Consider the following 16,585-nt stretch of genomic DNA (forward strand, 5'->3'; position numbering starts at 1 on the left):
AATATGCTAGTTTTGTGTAGGGAATAACAACATATACTTTTTGCATTTACTTTTACCGATGCAAAGGAGGCCTAAGTAAATAAAAATAAACTAATAACCGTAGGGGTGGGAGCAGGAGATGGGATGGTCAGGTGACAGAGGTGGGTATATGACTGCTTATACATTTTTATATAGTTTTGCCTTTTGAACCGTGTAAGTTAGCAATTGTTTATTCAACTTAAAATAATTCAAAGAATAAGTTAAAAGTTAGAGACACAGTAAAAAATAAAGTAGGGGAAATTTGTTTTCCTCTAAATGTTGCCCATTAAATATCTAATCAGCTGAGTGAGAACTAATACACTTGAAACGAAGGGCCAAGAAACCAAGCTGATTTTAAGCTGATAATAGGTTGTAAATATCCTTCTTACTTTTCAAGAAATAATTATAAAACCGTATCTTAATGAAAGGCTAAATGAGACACACACACACGACTTCTCTTCCTTGGAAAAAACAAAAGCGAAATGAAGACATTAGACAGTTATTCTACTTCTGTCATTACACTGATGTGTCTTCCTTTTGGGATCCACATCTTACTCAGGCTTATCAATTTAAAAACTGTAAAATGGGAAAAGAACACAAAATATAAATTGATCAACTTCAACACAGCATCAGGCAGGTGGCGCAACGTTGGTCCCACCAATGAGCGGAGCAAAGCTGAAGGGTTTGGTGTTTGAAAGGGAATCTCCAAAGAGAACTACAGTGTGGAAGTTATAGCAAACCCAAACTACGAAACTTTTAGCTTCCTGTGGTGGAGAGCAGAAGACTGACAGGCTTCAGTTAAAGTGGAAACCACACACACACACACACGCACGCACATACGCAGTACACTCGCGCACACTGACAGGCTTGTTTTGCATGGGTATGGTTTCTGACAGATCCTGTAGGCCGAGGTGGCCAGGTGCTGGAGCTGTGCTTACCGGCTGCACTGTGGAGTAAAGCTGCTGTGCTACGAGCATCAGGTCCCTGAGGAGGGTGATGAAACTGCACAGGCAGTTGGACAGAATCTTCCGTGCAGCCTGGTTGAACACCTGGAGCTCTTCCACAAGCTGGGCGTTGAGGGCCTCATATTCCTTTTTGGCCAAGTTCGACTCATCTCCTGCCTCTCGCTGCAGGTAGCTGTTGTAGTCCAGCAGTTTGTCATAGCGTTTCTGGATGAGCTTCTGAGGCCCTGGGAACAGGGACAGCAGGGCTGACAGGGGTGTCAGGACGAGTTTCTGTAAATGAGCTACCTGCCAAAAGAGAAAACAATCTCGTCACAGAGCAAGGAATGAACAATACCATGTCCAGTGCTGTTATCAGTGGGCTTACTTAGTCCCTGCAGCAGCACAGCAGGAGACAGAAAAGTATCTAGCCAAGTTAAAGGGGATGTGGTCATTTTTTCATCTAGCTAAACCTGTTCAAGAACTTCAAACAGCGACTCGACTCTAACATTGAACCTGAAAGACTGGAAGGAAGAAGAATATAAAAGTGGAAGTCTGCACACCCAAAATATACTCCACCTTTCTCTCTACAGCCAGTGGTTTGTCATTGGGGTCACTTCCTTCAACATTTCCCCCTTTCTCTTCTTTCTAATCTCAGAGCCAACACATGGTGGGGAACAGGGGCTGATCTCTAGCCTTTGACTGCCAAGACTGTGTAAGTGAGTCACCAAATCGTTTTGCTAACAATAGAAAGAAGATAGTTGGTTTTAGAAAAGACTATGTCCTCTTCCTCCCACATCTGCCTCAATTTCCTGACTACCCTGGAGGCTAATTTTGGTAGTGGAATTGTATCCTCTATACAAATAGCAGCCTTGTTATAAGTATTCTACTCCTGTAACGGAAATGACCACAGAGTAATTGTTTCCTCCTTAAATATACTAAAGGATTAAACTAAGGATGATTGTGTCAAAAACTGCTACATTTTAAGATCTGAGTCATTGAAAATGAACTTCATATTAATGCCTAACCCCATGCTAGACCCTGAGGACCCTAGATTTAATTTCTATTTCTCTTTCCTTTCCTATCCTGAAGTGCGATCATATCTCATGTTTGCTGACTGCCTAACTTCACCCTTTATCATACATGCTTGGGTTACATGCTTATGTTATGGCAATTTGGAAGCAGGTTTCCTTTTGTACCCCAAAAGATGTCCTAGGGAATCAGATCTGAGTGGCAGCTGGTATTAATTAATTTCAATGGCCTCTGGTAACTTTGTCTGAACTCCTGGGAAATCTAGAAGACAGGAGAAACCAATCTCTTATTGGCACCCGCAGTAGCCAGCACAGATTAAATTTGATGTCTAACTTATAAAATAATCAATATACACCTGCAGACGGTTTAATGAGTCCTTTGGCTAAGCAAAGAATCTGTTTATTGTTCTGGGATAAATTGCTGTGTTTATGACGTGATCAGACTCTACAGTTAATCTAGTTACATTATTACAATATAATTACTATATATATATGTCCTGTGACCCATAGACATGAACCAACTCTCCTGGACATCAGAAATGTGGTTGGAACAAAGAATCAGATTTTATTTTAATACCTTGTCCTAAATATGTAGGTAAGTATCTCTTGTGGATAGATAAAAACAACTACTGTGCCTTTAGATAGATTTTGAGCTCTTAATATTTGATTTTTAAAAAGAGTTGAATATGCATTATCCATAAAAAAGTTGCTTTTATGTCGAGCTTTCTGATAATTATTTAAAATTATCCTAATGTATCATCTTGTGGTTTTATGCAAGGTCAGGAAGGACCTTGCCTTTCTTGTCTCAAATTCTGGAGCATGCTTGATGAGGGAGAAGCTATATATCATCTTTTTACATAGTGCTCGATAGTATTTATTGACTTAGTTAATAAATTGAAATTAAACTAAAGAGCAAACCCTTAAGGACTTTTCTAAAATGTGCTCTCTGTAATTAAGCCAAGAAAATGTGTAAGTACTAGCCACATTTTTTTCATTTAACATGTCATAACAACTTCTCTTTCCCCCTCATTTATCTAATCTATTTAAATCTTAGTTCAGATGTAATCTTGAATTTCCATTTTCTCCTACCAGAGAAGAGAGTTGCTTCTCAGTGTTTTTTTTTGCTGTAGCGGAGGCTGTATCGCATCCTAAGATTTGGAAATATGTGGGGCTATTCATTGGACGTCACGACTTGAAATGGAGGGACACGACTGAGGTTTACAGCCCAATATGCAACAATGCTAAACACCCTTCTACAAAAGGGCTACCAAATGAAGATTTGTCTGACCCCAAATGCCAATAATGCCAACACAAAGATGCCGCTTTCGAGGATCTTCAAGATGGTAAAGGAGACTTTTATATTTTTTATGTAATACTTGAAATACTATTACAAAATAATACCTATGAAGCAAAAGATGCTAAGTTAAAATCAGTATTACTCAGACTAATTTGCCACCCAAATATTTTCTCGGCTCAAGCATATTTTTTGTATGATTCTCAAGCTATGTTTTGTGATTCTGTGTATTTTATAGAACTCTTAGAAAACAAATATTTACCGCAGAACAGAAGACACAAGATTTGACTTACGTAAAAGCCCTTTCTCAATAGGAAGACTTTACGCTCCAGCATAGAGCGTGCTAATAAATTCCCATCTTTAGAGGGGGCTTCCCTCCTCTTGTAAGGACTCTGGGCTTTTCCAGAGATTCCTTTAAGACAATCACAGCTTTTAACTTAATAAATGCTTGCTACCTCACATGCAGACTTAAATTAAAAACTGCTTAGACACCGACTATCCATAGAAACATAGTCTGAGACCTTCTGAAATTTTGATTATAGTAAAATCCTCACTAATCCACTTGAAAATAGTTAATGATAAAAAAATATTCTGTTTAAATTTACTAATTTTGACATTAGTATTTACTTTAGTATATGTTTTATTTCTAACTTCAGAAAAATAAATGAAAAGCAGCTCTTCTTTTAACCTTACTATTGAATTTGCTTTTATCTGTGAATATAAATAACTTACAAAGTCATCGCAAGGATTTAGGGCATTTCCCGGAGCCCCCAAAGAGCCCCTCTCCTCCTCATCTTTGCTGCATGAAATCTCCTGGAGCTCCATTACACTCTGCAGAGCTAACGGCATGGCATCCTGAAACCCAAGAATAAAATTACAAAAAGGGCAAAGTTCTGAAGTCAGTACAGTTAAGCATATCCCAAATGTGCACTTCATTATTATAACCCTCTGTTAACCACTGAGAGATACGAAAGGAAAAAAAAAAAAAAAGTGAAAAAAATCGGTTTATATGTAACAATCTATTTTCTTTTCTCCTTTATTCACTTTCTCACGTTGCTCTGTATGACACCCTCTTTTATTAAGTGGAGTCTGTCTTAAATTCTCTCACTGGCTATTCTTCAGCATTCAATTCTTATAGATCCCCTATGTTAAAAATCACACTTGTTAGATTTATGTCTTCAGTTTTCCTTAATTTAATGCTCTCTTTAAGAGAAGATGCTCATACTTTTGTTGAATCAGTTGGTGGAAATAGACCTTTCTGTAGATGTTCTCACGAGACATCTATTCCTTGAAATATATGTCAAGGATAGGGTTCCCACTGCCCTCTGGCTGTTACAACAACTTTTTTTTCTTTTTCACGGAAGGCAGTGCTTTTGGACGAGATTAGTAAACCCGATTGTAAAATCAAGCTTTGCATCTGTTAATAAATAAGAAAAAAATGTGGCTTGTTGGTTACGTAGCATAGAACTTTGTCTCCAAATCATTGTGCCTGTCAGCCTTTGGTACTGTGATATTTAAGCATGCAAACATCGGTGTCCAAAAACAAATATCTGAGAGAAAACTAGAAAATGGGAGGGGACCATTTATTAACCAAGTTACATGTAATTCTACTAACTATGTCTCATTGTTGTGACCATTGTCAAGATATTGTTAAGGACAATTTGAAATATCTATTAATTTGATTCTGAGCTATCAAGAGGCATTACAAAACACTGGTTATAAAATATCTAGAGGTGCTCAGTTTGCCTTAGAATTGTATGATCACCATGTCCTTTTGTGGGGCTGGCTGCTAGATAGCAGACAGCTAAATTGGAGACCCAGCTATGTTTTTTTTTCTTTTTTTAATGGCCTTTATGTTATGTACTTTTTACTTTATAACTTCTCTAATTTCATTTATATCCCCCTTTGATTTTATTTTTCTTTCAGTTCTACTCTTAAATTTGCAAATATATGTTTTAGGTACTAGAAAGAGGTATGGTAGGAAAATCAGACAAATAAACAAAGAAAATTTTTGCTTTGCCTGCAATTTCGCATTAATGAACTTATCTCTAGTATAAAGAAAGTATGCTGATGGTCCAACACCACATGGCAATCATGTGAGCAAATGTTCCACAATCTGGCGATTTGGATGGGGGAAGGGGGCGCAGGTAAGGTAACGAAGAACAAAACCTGAGTCTTTATATTGGCTTCCTTCACCAGCAATTTGCAGCCTTCCAAATTTGATACAGTAGGTGTCATCATATAAATGAATATAACGGTCACATTTACTCTTCTTAAAAACCACTGCCGTCAATATGCTTGTAGAAACAATTGAAAACAGTTGGGTCTCACCTACCTGTATGTTTTGAAGACAGAATGAAATGTTCTTCACACAGTGCCTCACAGTCTTTTCTAAAGATCTAAATAGCTTTTCTTCTCTATTAAAAGTGTTGTCTTTCACCTAAAATACAGGTGAAAGTATTTATTTTTATAACTCAAATGAATCTGGTATTTAAAATAATATACCACGAGCCATATTGGCCCAGTACATTACCAAAAGCTCCTTGTCGAGATAAAAACCTTTCATGACGTACTGACTTTCTTTAACACAGCACTGTTTGTGTACCAGCTCACAGTACAACTGATGTTCAGTTAGCACAGCAAAGTCACATGGTCCAACTTAACTTGCTGTTCAGTTTTCATACAGCTTCGCCTATGTCATAGTAGCTGTAGGATGTAAAATTTTCTCTGCTGTTTTTAATGGCACATATTATGTATGTACTCTTAAATTATATCACATTTGTGGATTTATAAACTATTAATAAAATTAAATTAAAATTAAAAATTTGATCTATTGACTGGAATTTGTTGTTTTGTTGATATGACTTATTACAATTTATTTCACAGTGATCATCTTAGCAAAATTGTCTTTCTGTTAGGAAAACTCAGCAGAGTTAAGATAGTGGTCACATGTGTTCAGTTATTGTTTGCTATCTTACATGTTAAGCATTCAGGAAAAAAACGTTTTTCATATGCTTGTGGCAGTTTCTAAAAGCACACACTTATTATTTCTCTTGATGGTGAGAAGTATTTCTTGGCAATCAAAATGGCTACACAAGGTCAGAAACAGCCTTGTGCTGGCAAAACCTGTGTGAACACACAAATGTTTCGTGGGATATGGTATGTATTTTTTGGTTTGCTACTGGATAATAACTGTAGCTGTCCTCAGTTCATACATTTGTTAAGATGGTCAACCTTAGAATTGAATGCATAGAAAATGGTGACATTTTATTTTTAAACTCCTTAATATTGCTTACTTAGAAACATTTTGTTTAAATGGGCAGCATAGTTCTTTGTAATCCACACAGAAGTTAACACCTTCTGCTTTAGGATCTTTATGCTCTAACCCAGTTTGATTTACATAACAATAGGCTGTGTGGATTTTTTTTAATGCAGTTTTTAGGAACTCATTACTAGCTATTTTGTTTTGTATATCTTGGCTGGGGCCCAGGTGACTTCTAAAGTAAGAGATTCAAGGATTACACTGTGAGAAGTATTGCCCATTTCCACTCCTCCATAGCCAAGCTTTTCTCATGCTGCTTTATTTTGCTAGAATATGCTGCTCTCACAACACTAATTATTTAAGCTATTCTCTCCTCTGATGGATTGAAAGTATTTGAGATTATTTTTGTCTTAATAATAATAATAGCTAATATCTATTAAGTACTATATTGCAGACACCATGCTAAAACCTGTCTTCCATTTTCCCCTTTTAATTCTTATGTGACCCTATGAGGCAGATGCTACAATTAACCCCACTGCAGAGATAAGGAAGCAGAGGTTCCGGGAGGTGAGACTGTTGACGTTTCCCTGTCATCCGCTTACTGACAGAACCTGCACCTCTACTCTAAATTGGACACATGGCTGACCTGCCGGTGACGACTCTTCCCACAGTCCTTTGCAGCTGGCTCGACCCGCGGAACTGGGTTGGGCAAATAGGATGTGAGCAAGTGAAGTTTCTTTTCTGAATCTTGGCCTTATAACACTGTCCCTAGGACTCGAATAAAGACATGGCAGTGACCCAGCTTTAACCTGGCAGATGAAGACAATATGTTTAGGGAACAGCACAGCACAAAATCGGGGAGAACTGGGAGCCAGAAGGATCTCACGCAGCTGAACCCATCTGGGCTCCATCTCAGGATTATTTTAAGAGAGAGAAATAAATGAAGAGCCTACTTAAGCTTAGCTTCTGTGTTTGTTTTACAATCTCTCTGCCACAGAAGCTTGGCCTTTACCCTAACTAATATCAGAAGTTAAAAGAAACTTGCCCATATTAATAGCTAGAACCAGGATTCACACCTACGTTGTCTGAATTCAGAACCTTGTTGTATTCCCAGTCTGTAATATAGTATCTGGCACCTAAGAGTTCAATACATGTGTGATGAATGGAATAGAATTTTCCTCTTGGGTAATAATTTCATACCCTAACTCCACCAAATATTTCCCTTGAGCTGCTGACAAGTGCAAAATTGACTGATTTGAGATTTATCTCTTCTACAGTCCAGCCTATGCAGCTGATTTTCTGATTAACAGTGAAATGCTTCACTGCTGACAGGACATCCTCTCAAAAGATTAAGGGGAAAATCTAATTAATATCCCTCCAGGCCACTTTAACTACAATTCACTTTAGTTCACAATTGAAAAATACCAGAAGCTGATGATAAATATGTTAAAGGATGTAACAGCTCCTACAAAAGCCTGCCCAGAATTAAGGCCTGCCTACTGTTCCTCAACAGAATTGTCTCCAGTCAGAAGCAACATCCCAAAGAGTAGGGAAGAATTTTCTGCGCAATATTTACATATGCCTCTGGAGGTTCCATCTCTTCACAAATGAATTCCCAATTCAATTTTATTATTGTTGTCTTTAGCTGAAATATCTTGACTTTTCTTTCCCTGATCTATGGCCACACACTGTAAATGTCCCAAACTTCCCACATTACAGCTTTATATTGAGAGTAGGGACCTGGAGTTACCTCCTTTATACAATGGGTCCAGTGAATCCTTAGAAGAATATAAAGAAGTAAGTAGAAGAATGATATAGCCAAATCATAGCCATGTGTTCCAAGAATGTCCTTATTGAACATGGCATGGGAAAGTCGTAGCAGCCACAAGAAGAGACGAGAACGAGGCTTGGAAGAAGTGAATTATACTCATAAGTGCTAGAGAGGGGGTCACCATATGCCATGCAGGGCCACGGTGGGTCACTAGGTCTTGGTCAGATGGCAGGAAGGAGTAAGGGGAAAATATAGGCCCCAGTCTTTATTGGAATTTTTTTTTTTTTTTTTTTCCTGTTTTTTTTGGCTGAATTACAGAAAACAAATAGAAGACATTGAAAAGAGATAAAGGGGTAAACAGTTTAGGATTATCTAGTTTGAATAATTCCCTTAGGCTTGGAGCTATGGGGGAGGGGAGGGAAGAGGAGAGGGTGGTCTGTAATTGCTTGGTGCCTAGCCCAGGGATCCCTGGCAGAAGAATATTGGCTTTGTGTGTGAGTTAGATGAGGAGGTGGTTGGGACTATAGACTCAGGGTTGGTTGGTTTGCATAAGAAAGAAGTGATTCCAGCTGAGTGCTCCACTATCTTTAAGAACAGGTTAGCCCTGGATGGGGCAGCTCTCCACAGTTGGCAAGCTTTTTAAAAATGCCAAGACATTATAAAATACAGAAGTAAAAGATATGATTAATGCCATGCATAAAAGTGTTGACATCCGTGTGGAAAGTAAGAAGTCAGCACATTAAAGGTAAATAACAATACGAGACAATGATAAAAAGTAAAGATGATGATGACAACGATGATGATAATGATGATGCCAATGTATACTGAGTACTCATGTGTTAGGTACTTTTTTTATATGCGTCATCTCATTTAATTTTCACAACCACTCCATATGTCAAGTCCTAGTATAATCCCCAATTTACAGATGATTACACTGAATTTAAGATATATGCCCAAAGACAGATATTCATGAAGTGGCAGAGGCGAGGGTTCAAACCCAAATCTGGATGATTTCAAAGACTGTGCTCTTAATTTCTGTCCTGTGCTGACACCTGCAAATATTAACAGTGCCTCAATGGGGATATACTCGGGAAGTTTGTTAGGCATTCAGAGGAGGAAGAGGCCACTTCTAGCTTAGTGGTCAGAAAGCTGCAGAGACAACGGGAAAAAAAAGGGGAAAAAATAACAGAGCAGCTAAAGAGTGAGGTAGATGAAACTGACCATCTAAAACCAATGCCGAACCTCCATACAGTTAGTTGCTTCTAGTTCAAATTAAAAGGCTTAGTTAGAGATGTTAGCATCATAACGGGGAACATCAGGCAAATGAGAAGGGAAAAAGTATTATAATATTGTGGGTCCCAGGCCTGGCTGGTCCCAGGTCTGGCTGTGATCCAGGCTCATGGCTAGTAATAGGACCCCGGACTTAGAATGTCACATTAGTGCGGTAGGGCGCGTGCATCTAAAATATATAAATATAATTCAGCTTATTGTATCACACATGTGTGGCTGGATGCCACTATTGTACTCTGATCTATATGGAGCCATGTGGTCCCCTGGGGAGCAGAAGGGGAGCAGAAGAAGAGCAGAAGCAGAAGCACGCTTCCCACAATAGAACTGCACTCCCCCAATAGAACCGCGCTCCCCACAAAAAAGTTGGTGCCTGCTGTTTCACTCTCATGTCAACCCCTCATGCATTCTTTCAACTGGGCGTCTCACCACCTAAACCTTCCCTTCTCGATCAGCTCGGAGCTGACAAGTATTTTAAGAACTGTCCTGCCTACTTTTTTTTTGTTTTTTAAAAAGCTTTACTTTTATTAAATGTATTGGGTAACATGGGTTAATTATATAAGTTTGAGGTGTGAAACTTTATAAAGCAACATCTGTGTACTCCATTGTGTGCTCACCACTCATAGTTTCCTGATACCACCATATATTTGACTCTCTTCACCCAATTCATCCTCCTCTTCCACCCCCACTTCCCTTCCAGTAACCACTTTTCTGTTGTCTGTTCCTACGAGTTTGTTCGTTTGTTTGATTGTTTCATTTGTTTATTTGTTGCTTTGGTTAGAAACCCACTGCACCACCTCCAGGCCATAAATTTTCTATCTAGTTATTTTCAAAGAGTGTTCCACTGATCATTTACTTCAAGGTCATTTAGCTTCAAAACACCTGGAGTCTATGTAAGCCTACAGACTTTTAGGTTGCACCTTTGAACCATGTGGAACCCTGGAATCTGTCTTTTAGCAAGCTCCTTGGGTAATCTTACGCACATTAAAGTTTGAGAGCCTTTGCTAATCCATCCATTACTTATTAGGGTTTGAGATTAAAGTGGTTCAAGTCAGGCTAACAGCTGACACAAAACAATTACCCGGTAATATAATGTGCATCTTTTTGTTGTTGTTTTTATTTTTGTTTTTCGAGGATGGGGGAGGCAGGGGGGAAAAGGGCATAAGAGGCAGGAAAAAAATCTCGCCAAGATATGCACATGAACACTTTTTATTATAGTTGAAATAAAGATAAGATGAACATCGAGGGGTCCCTAAAAGAAAGGGAGATTTTTTTAAAAGCCGAAAGAAGACAGGGATGAAAGGAGGGCATTGCCCTGTGTGAGATTATGTGCTAGCTGATGATGAGTGTCAGGACTCCTGGAGCATTCCTTGTTGAGTCCCGCCCTTTTGTCCTTATTTCTGCTTTGTCTGCTTCCTGAATGGAAGCACCCCGGCTAAGTGTCAAAACCACCCTCAGTCCATTTCCTCTAAAAGAGAAAGGGAGAAAGGAACACCTTTGGACAATTACCTTTAATCTCCATGTTCTAGAAACAGCTGTGAGAACAACAAAACAAAATCTCACAAACACATCATCATTCATGGTCCCCAGGGAAACCGTATGTGGCCCAAGAAGAAAAATTACCTGTGATTCTCCTCTAGTCAGAATCTTTAGATGATTTGTCACTCTTTTTGATTTCTTGCTAATTGAATGAATATTTAGTTTAGACAATTTATCTTTAAGTGATTCATCCTCATCATTCTTCTTGTATTTTAGAACTGAAAGAGAAGAATGCGGTAATGTATCTGGACATGTGCAGCATAGAAAGTGTGTGTTCCATCCAAAGTATTCAAGATCAATATTTATTTTACAGATGCAATATGCTCCAGCTCCACTGCCCAATCATAACACCAGCTGCCTACCCCACTGACCTTCATAAACCCAGCTGTCCAAGGGCGTGAACTCCTCAAAGCCCAAGGCTCAATCACCTCCCATACCAAAGAAATCCCGGATACTGGAAAAAAGCTCTTCCTTTCCTTTTAGATAAGAAATACACTTACTATCTGGGATCACTAGAATGAAGCATCAAGACCTAACTAAGAAAAGACATCCAACGGTAAGGCAATCTCAGATCCTAGAGTGGCTTTCTACCAGCAGAGAGATTTAAGCTAAGTTGAGTCACCTCTCTGAGCTTTACTTTTTGAATCTTTAAAATCATTTTCACTTGTCTTATAGTTCAAGATGTTAAATATCCCTAACATTCATTTTTGGTAAGGGTGTGAAGAGAAGGACAATCTTATACACTGTTAATGAGAATTAAACCAATGAAGTTTTTGTAGAAACAATTTGGCATAATCTTATAAAAATTAAAATATTCATAGCCTCTGACCAAGAAGTCCACGCAAACAACTCTGCTTTCCATGAGTATACAAAGTTTTGTTTGCTACATTTTTTTCTAATACAAAATTTTGGAAACAAACATTTTTTTCTAATAGCAAAATTTTGGAAACAATCTAAAACTGTATTGTAGAGAAATAGTATAATAAATTATGATACATTCATAAATGAAATACTATGAAACCATTAAAAAGAAGGCCATATTAACTGGAAGAATGCTTATGATATGAAATCCAGCAAACTGTAGCACTGTATGTGTTGCAGGAGGGAAGGAAAGAAAGAGAACAGAGTAAGGAGAGAGAGAAGAAAGAAAATAGAAAAAAAAAAGGCATAGAAAGTCTGAAGAAAACAAAAAAATCTAAGCTATGAAAACTAGAATCAAGGGAGAGAAAAATTTTTCCTCTTGAAAGCTTTGAAACATTTTAAGCAAACACAAAAGTAAAAAGAATAATGTAACAACTATTATCTATCTTCTAGCTTTGTCAAATCTTAATTTTGCTTTGTTTCTTCCATCACCATATATTTGACCACCTTTACTCTTACCTACTTCTCCCCTCCCCGCTTTACCTCTGGTAACCACTGAACTGTTGTCTGTGTCCAAGAGTCTCTGTTTTGCTCGTTTGTTGCTTTCAGTTTCATATCCATAGGAATGAAATTATATGGTTCTCAACAGAATTACTTTTAAACATATTAACCTGTTCTGTATTAGAATGTTTTTATTACTGATTTAATATCAATAATTATATATTCTAGTTAATAATCTTTTGTCTGTGATCTTTTTAATTTGTTTATGGTGTCTTTTACTCTACAACTTCATTTTTTACTTTACGCCTTTCTTTACCATTTGAATTTATTAATACAAATACATATTATTTTTGAATAAAATACAGAAAATAAAAATAATAAAAATAAATGAAGTGGTCAGACCAGTTAACTTCAAAGTCCTACCATTGCTTTAGTGTTGAATTGAGATTTAATGTTAAAGGACAAAGCCAATTATGAACTTAAGTTTCGACAAAGGTGGAAGCACTCGGATGATAGGAACTGTGTAATTGTGCCTCTTCTTTTGAAATCTACATTCTACTTTAGACATCAATTTTACATCTTAGCTAACAAATAGTTAACAATAACTTACTAATTTGAGAAAGAAATATACTTGCTCCCTTTAGTGGAGCTGTATTGCCAAAACAAAAACAAAAACAAAAACAAAAATCTCCATTCGTTGTGTGCTGGAACCGGAAGAGCCTGGTGTGTGTCAGCTGGGCCGCCTCACATGGACCATCACTTTTCAGCTCTAGCTTCACACAGCTCTGGTTACCTGGCCATGCCATGTCTCCCTCTTACTACACACACTGCCAGTAAGAGGAGGACTACGTGCTCTGGGTATCTTCAGCCAACGATATTTGACCAGGCGTGCAGTGGTCAAAAGAAGTTGAATACAGGGCTGTTTGATTAAAAAAAAAAAAAGTGTCGTTTTTATGCCTCATGATGTCCTGAACCCAGCAGGCCAGGCAAAACCACAATCTCCTCCCTAGCCTCTAAGTCCAAATATCAAATGATCGTAAGCACTGCAACTGCTGTAACTACTTTGAAATTCTGATTCTCAGAAACACAGGCAAAATACTCCAATCACAGGAAACGCACGATTCATTATATCTTTTCTTACCTAAATCTTTCCGTCTTTTAAATTCATTGATGTTTACGTTAATGCCTTTCACCGCAGCAAAGGCTTCCTCCAGGGCGCCGCGGTCCGGGTGGCTGGGAGGGGTGGAACCGCAGAGTTCGCACAGTAGTAGCGGGTACTTCATCACGCGCTGAATAGGTTTGATCATCAAGGAGCCCATGTCCAGTAAGTTTGGTTTGCCTCTACGATGCGGATAAATAATATCAGTTTCACAAACATTTGTCTTATTAACCCCCTTTTGGTTTTGTGATTTTTTTTCATGATTATTCCTGAAACTGTTTTTCTTTCTCTCCCCATCTCCCAATTTGGCTATGTGCAATTTCTAAATGAAAGCAAGAGCAATGATGACAGAAAGAAGCAGGGCTGAAAGATCCTACTACTAAACAAAAAGCTGAAAGAAAACAAACGAGTATATCTGTCCACCAGAATGGACCCAACGCATGATTTCCATCCATATTCCACTTACAGCGTTTTTTTTTTTTAAATACTAAGCTTTATAATAATAGTAGAAAACAACTTCAGAATGCATTTTTCCATGACAACCAAGAAAATACATTTTGCTGTTGGTATTTTTGTGATTATTAGTGAGAAAAATAAACTCATTGTAAAATCTAAAAAGACGGCTTGCCAAGTATAGTCAAAAGAAATCATCGTCTTCTGTCTTCTAACAAATTGAGAAGTTGCATTTATAATATTTCAGAGGTTCTACCACAGTCCCCCAAAGAGATTTATAACAAATGCCACGGTTCTCTAGATATTATTAATAACCGTCACTATCACTGATCATTGCTATTGCGCAATGACTTTCCAGGACTTTCTGTGTGAAATTCTTCTTAACCAACAGCTTTTCAAATAGCTACACAAAAGTGGGCACACATGCCTGATTCTTCTTTTAGGGGCTTCTCAGATGAGGACAGAGCCATTTCAACTGGCCAAGTAGTTCACAGGCAGTGAAAAAGCTACAAGCTTCGTGATGCCATTGTCTAACCCACTGGCATTCATTTTTCAGCCAGAATGCAATGGTTTTTAAAAGCTTCTTTATGCAAAAAGGCAAATAAAGAGACTTTCAGTCTCTTTTGGTGGATCGATATATTTGTTTTCCTTTAGGTTTTTATTTAGTAGATAGAGAATACAGAACAGTTTTCAAATCCTGATAGGTGAATTTTTCATTCTTCAATTATTATTTTTTAAGCACTAATATAGAGAGAAAACGGAACTTGATTGGAATAGTGAAACGAATCTAAAAAATATTGAATAAAATAAAAAATTCTCATTAAGAAAGATCTGAAGTTACCTTAGATACCGTAGAATGCACTCTTCATTTAATAGATGAGGGAATGTTGATTATCATGTGTACGTGCAAAATGTGTGCGCGTGCACATACACACACATCAGTCACTCTCTGTCACATCTCCCCATTTTATTTTCATCATAGCACCCATCACTACCTGGAATCACCTTGTTTCTCTATTTACCAATTTGTGCTCAGTTTCTCTGTCACCACTATATCTTTGGCATGACGTATGGTATTCTCTCAATGAATATAGGTAAACTGAATTTATAGATTTCTTAGATTTTCTGTAATGTGCTTTTATTTTACATTGATGCAGAAACTGATATTATTTATCCGCATCATAGATTTCTTAGATTTTCTGTAATGTGCTTTTATTTACATATTCCTTTTATTAGGACCACTGTGAATTCCCCAAAAGAAATTCACAGTGGTCCTAATAAAAGGATTTTGTTCACATGTTGAGCAAATGACGATAATATAATAGAGACAAAGACTAAAGTGAACCAAAAGGTAGCATTTATTTTAAGAAAAAAACAAAACAAAAAAAGGTTGCAAAGGAGTAAAATGTTGCTTTAATATGATTTACCTTGTACTTTCTACCCATTTGCATCAAATCTATTAAGGAAGGGAGGAAGGGAGATCAGGAGAAAGAGTGGCAAAGAAGATATGCAGGAGAGAGGCAGAGAGAGATGTTATTAGTTTCTAAGAGGACTGCGTGAAACAGATGAAAAAATATAAATCTGTTATGAATACTGAAAAAATAAGTAAAACATTTCTAACTGATGGCCTATCAATAGTAGGACCTTTGAATATGAAGGGCAAATTTTCTTATTTATCTTAAGCAGAGATTCTTCAACAATACAACAGTTTAGAGAACTAAGTAGAAATAATTCCATTAAATAATAATAAGTCGGGAATATGGAAGGTATTAACTTGACTAGAAATCATATTGTCTATATGAATATGATCAAAATTTCTTCTGAGTTTTTCCCTTGACTAACACTTAATATTATTTATAAATCTTCTAAAACTCACTAAAAATGCCATCAAAATATAATCAAACAATTCAATCAAAGAAAACTCAGTTTTAATAATATAATTTATTAGTATGGTCTATTGTTATATATCTATTTTTATATATTTAATTACAAAAAAATCTCCAGATATATTAAAAGATATCTTTGTATCTTTGAGCTGCTCTCCCTTCTTTCCTCCTTATCTGTCAAAGATCTTCCAAGATCTGTCAAAAAACCAAACTAAGCCCTTTAGCTGTGTACAAATTTTATCACTACTTCTTTTCCCATCGTTCTGGCATCAAAGTTCTATTCTCTCCCTTTTATGTTTCAAATGGCAATAATAACAATGATAAATGATTACTGTTTCTCTTAAAAGCATCACAAATGCAAATATTAAAAAGGCTTTCTCAAAAACCAGAAATTTCCCAGACACTTTTGTATTCAGACAGGGACTTTTGACAGTTGCCCAAGTGATGAGCCATGATGTTTTGACATCTGCATCACACAGATGAACAATATGGTAGAAAAGACAGAGGATGGTATAAGATAATGACACTCCAGGTGTTCAGTGTCACAAAACTCACCCACCTTATCCCACCCAGTAAGATTAA

At 37.2% G+C, this 16,585-nt stretch overlaps 1 protein-coding gene and 1 long non-coding RNA gene across 3 annotated transcripts in view; one reads left to right on the forward strand and one right to left on the reverse strand.

The window, feature by feature from the left end:
* Positions 1-16,585, reverse strand: part of ARHGEF38 (Rho guanine nucleotide exchange factor 38) — a 124,195-nt gene that overhangs the window by 18,972 nt on the left and 88,638 nt on the right. Inside the window, exons 6-10 of the mRNA XM_011361489.2 lie at positions 13,647-13,846; positions 11,228-11,361; positions 5,620-5,724; positions 4,017-4,139; positions 957-1,268 (exon numbers count right to left, since the gene is read on the reverse strand). Coding sequence (XP_011359791.1) covers positions 957-1,268; positions 4,017-4,139; positions 5,620-5,724; positions 11,228-11,361; positions 13,647-13,846 — 874 coding nt within the window. The remainder of the gene's footprint in view (positions 1-956; positions 1,269-4,016; positions 4,140-5,619; positions 5,725-11,227; positions 11,362-13,646; positions 13,847-16,585) is intronic.
* LOC111740701 lies at positions 1,267-7,439 on the forward strand. 2 transcript variants are annotated; one of them, XR_002780717.1, is made up of 3 exons: positions 1,267-2,585; positions 3,083-3,333; positions 7,064-7,439. It is a non-coding gene; the product is annotated as an uncharacterized LOC111740701 (long non-coding RNA). The 2 variants fall into 2 exon arrangements; XR_002780716.1 differs by lacking the exon at positions 7,064-7,439 and adding an exon at positions 3,941-4,727.

Source organism: Pteropus vampyrus, unplaced genomic scaffold, assembly GCF_000151845.1.
Source record: "Pteropus vampyrus isolate Shadow unplaced genomic scaffold, Pvam_2.0 Scaffold67, whole genome shotgun sequence".
Taxonomy (NCBI): domain Eukaryota; kingdom Metazoa; phylum Chordata; class Mammalia; order Chiroptera; family Pteropodidae; genus Pteropus; species Pteropus vampyrus.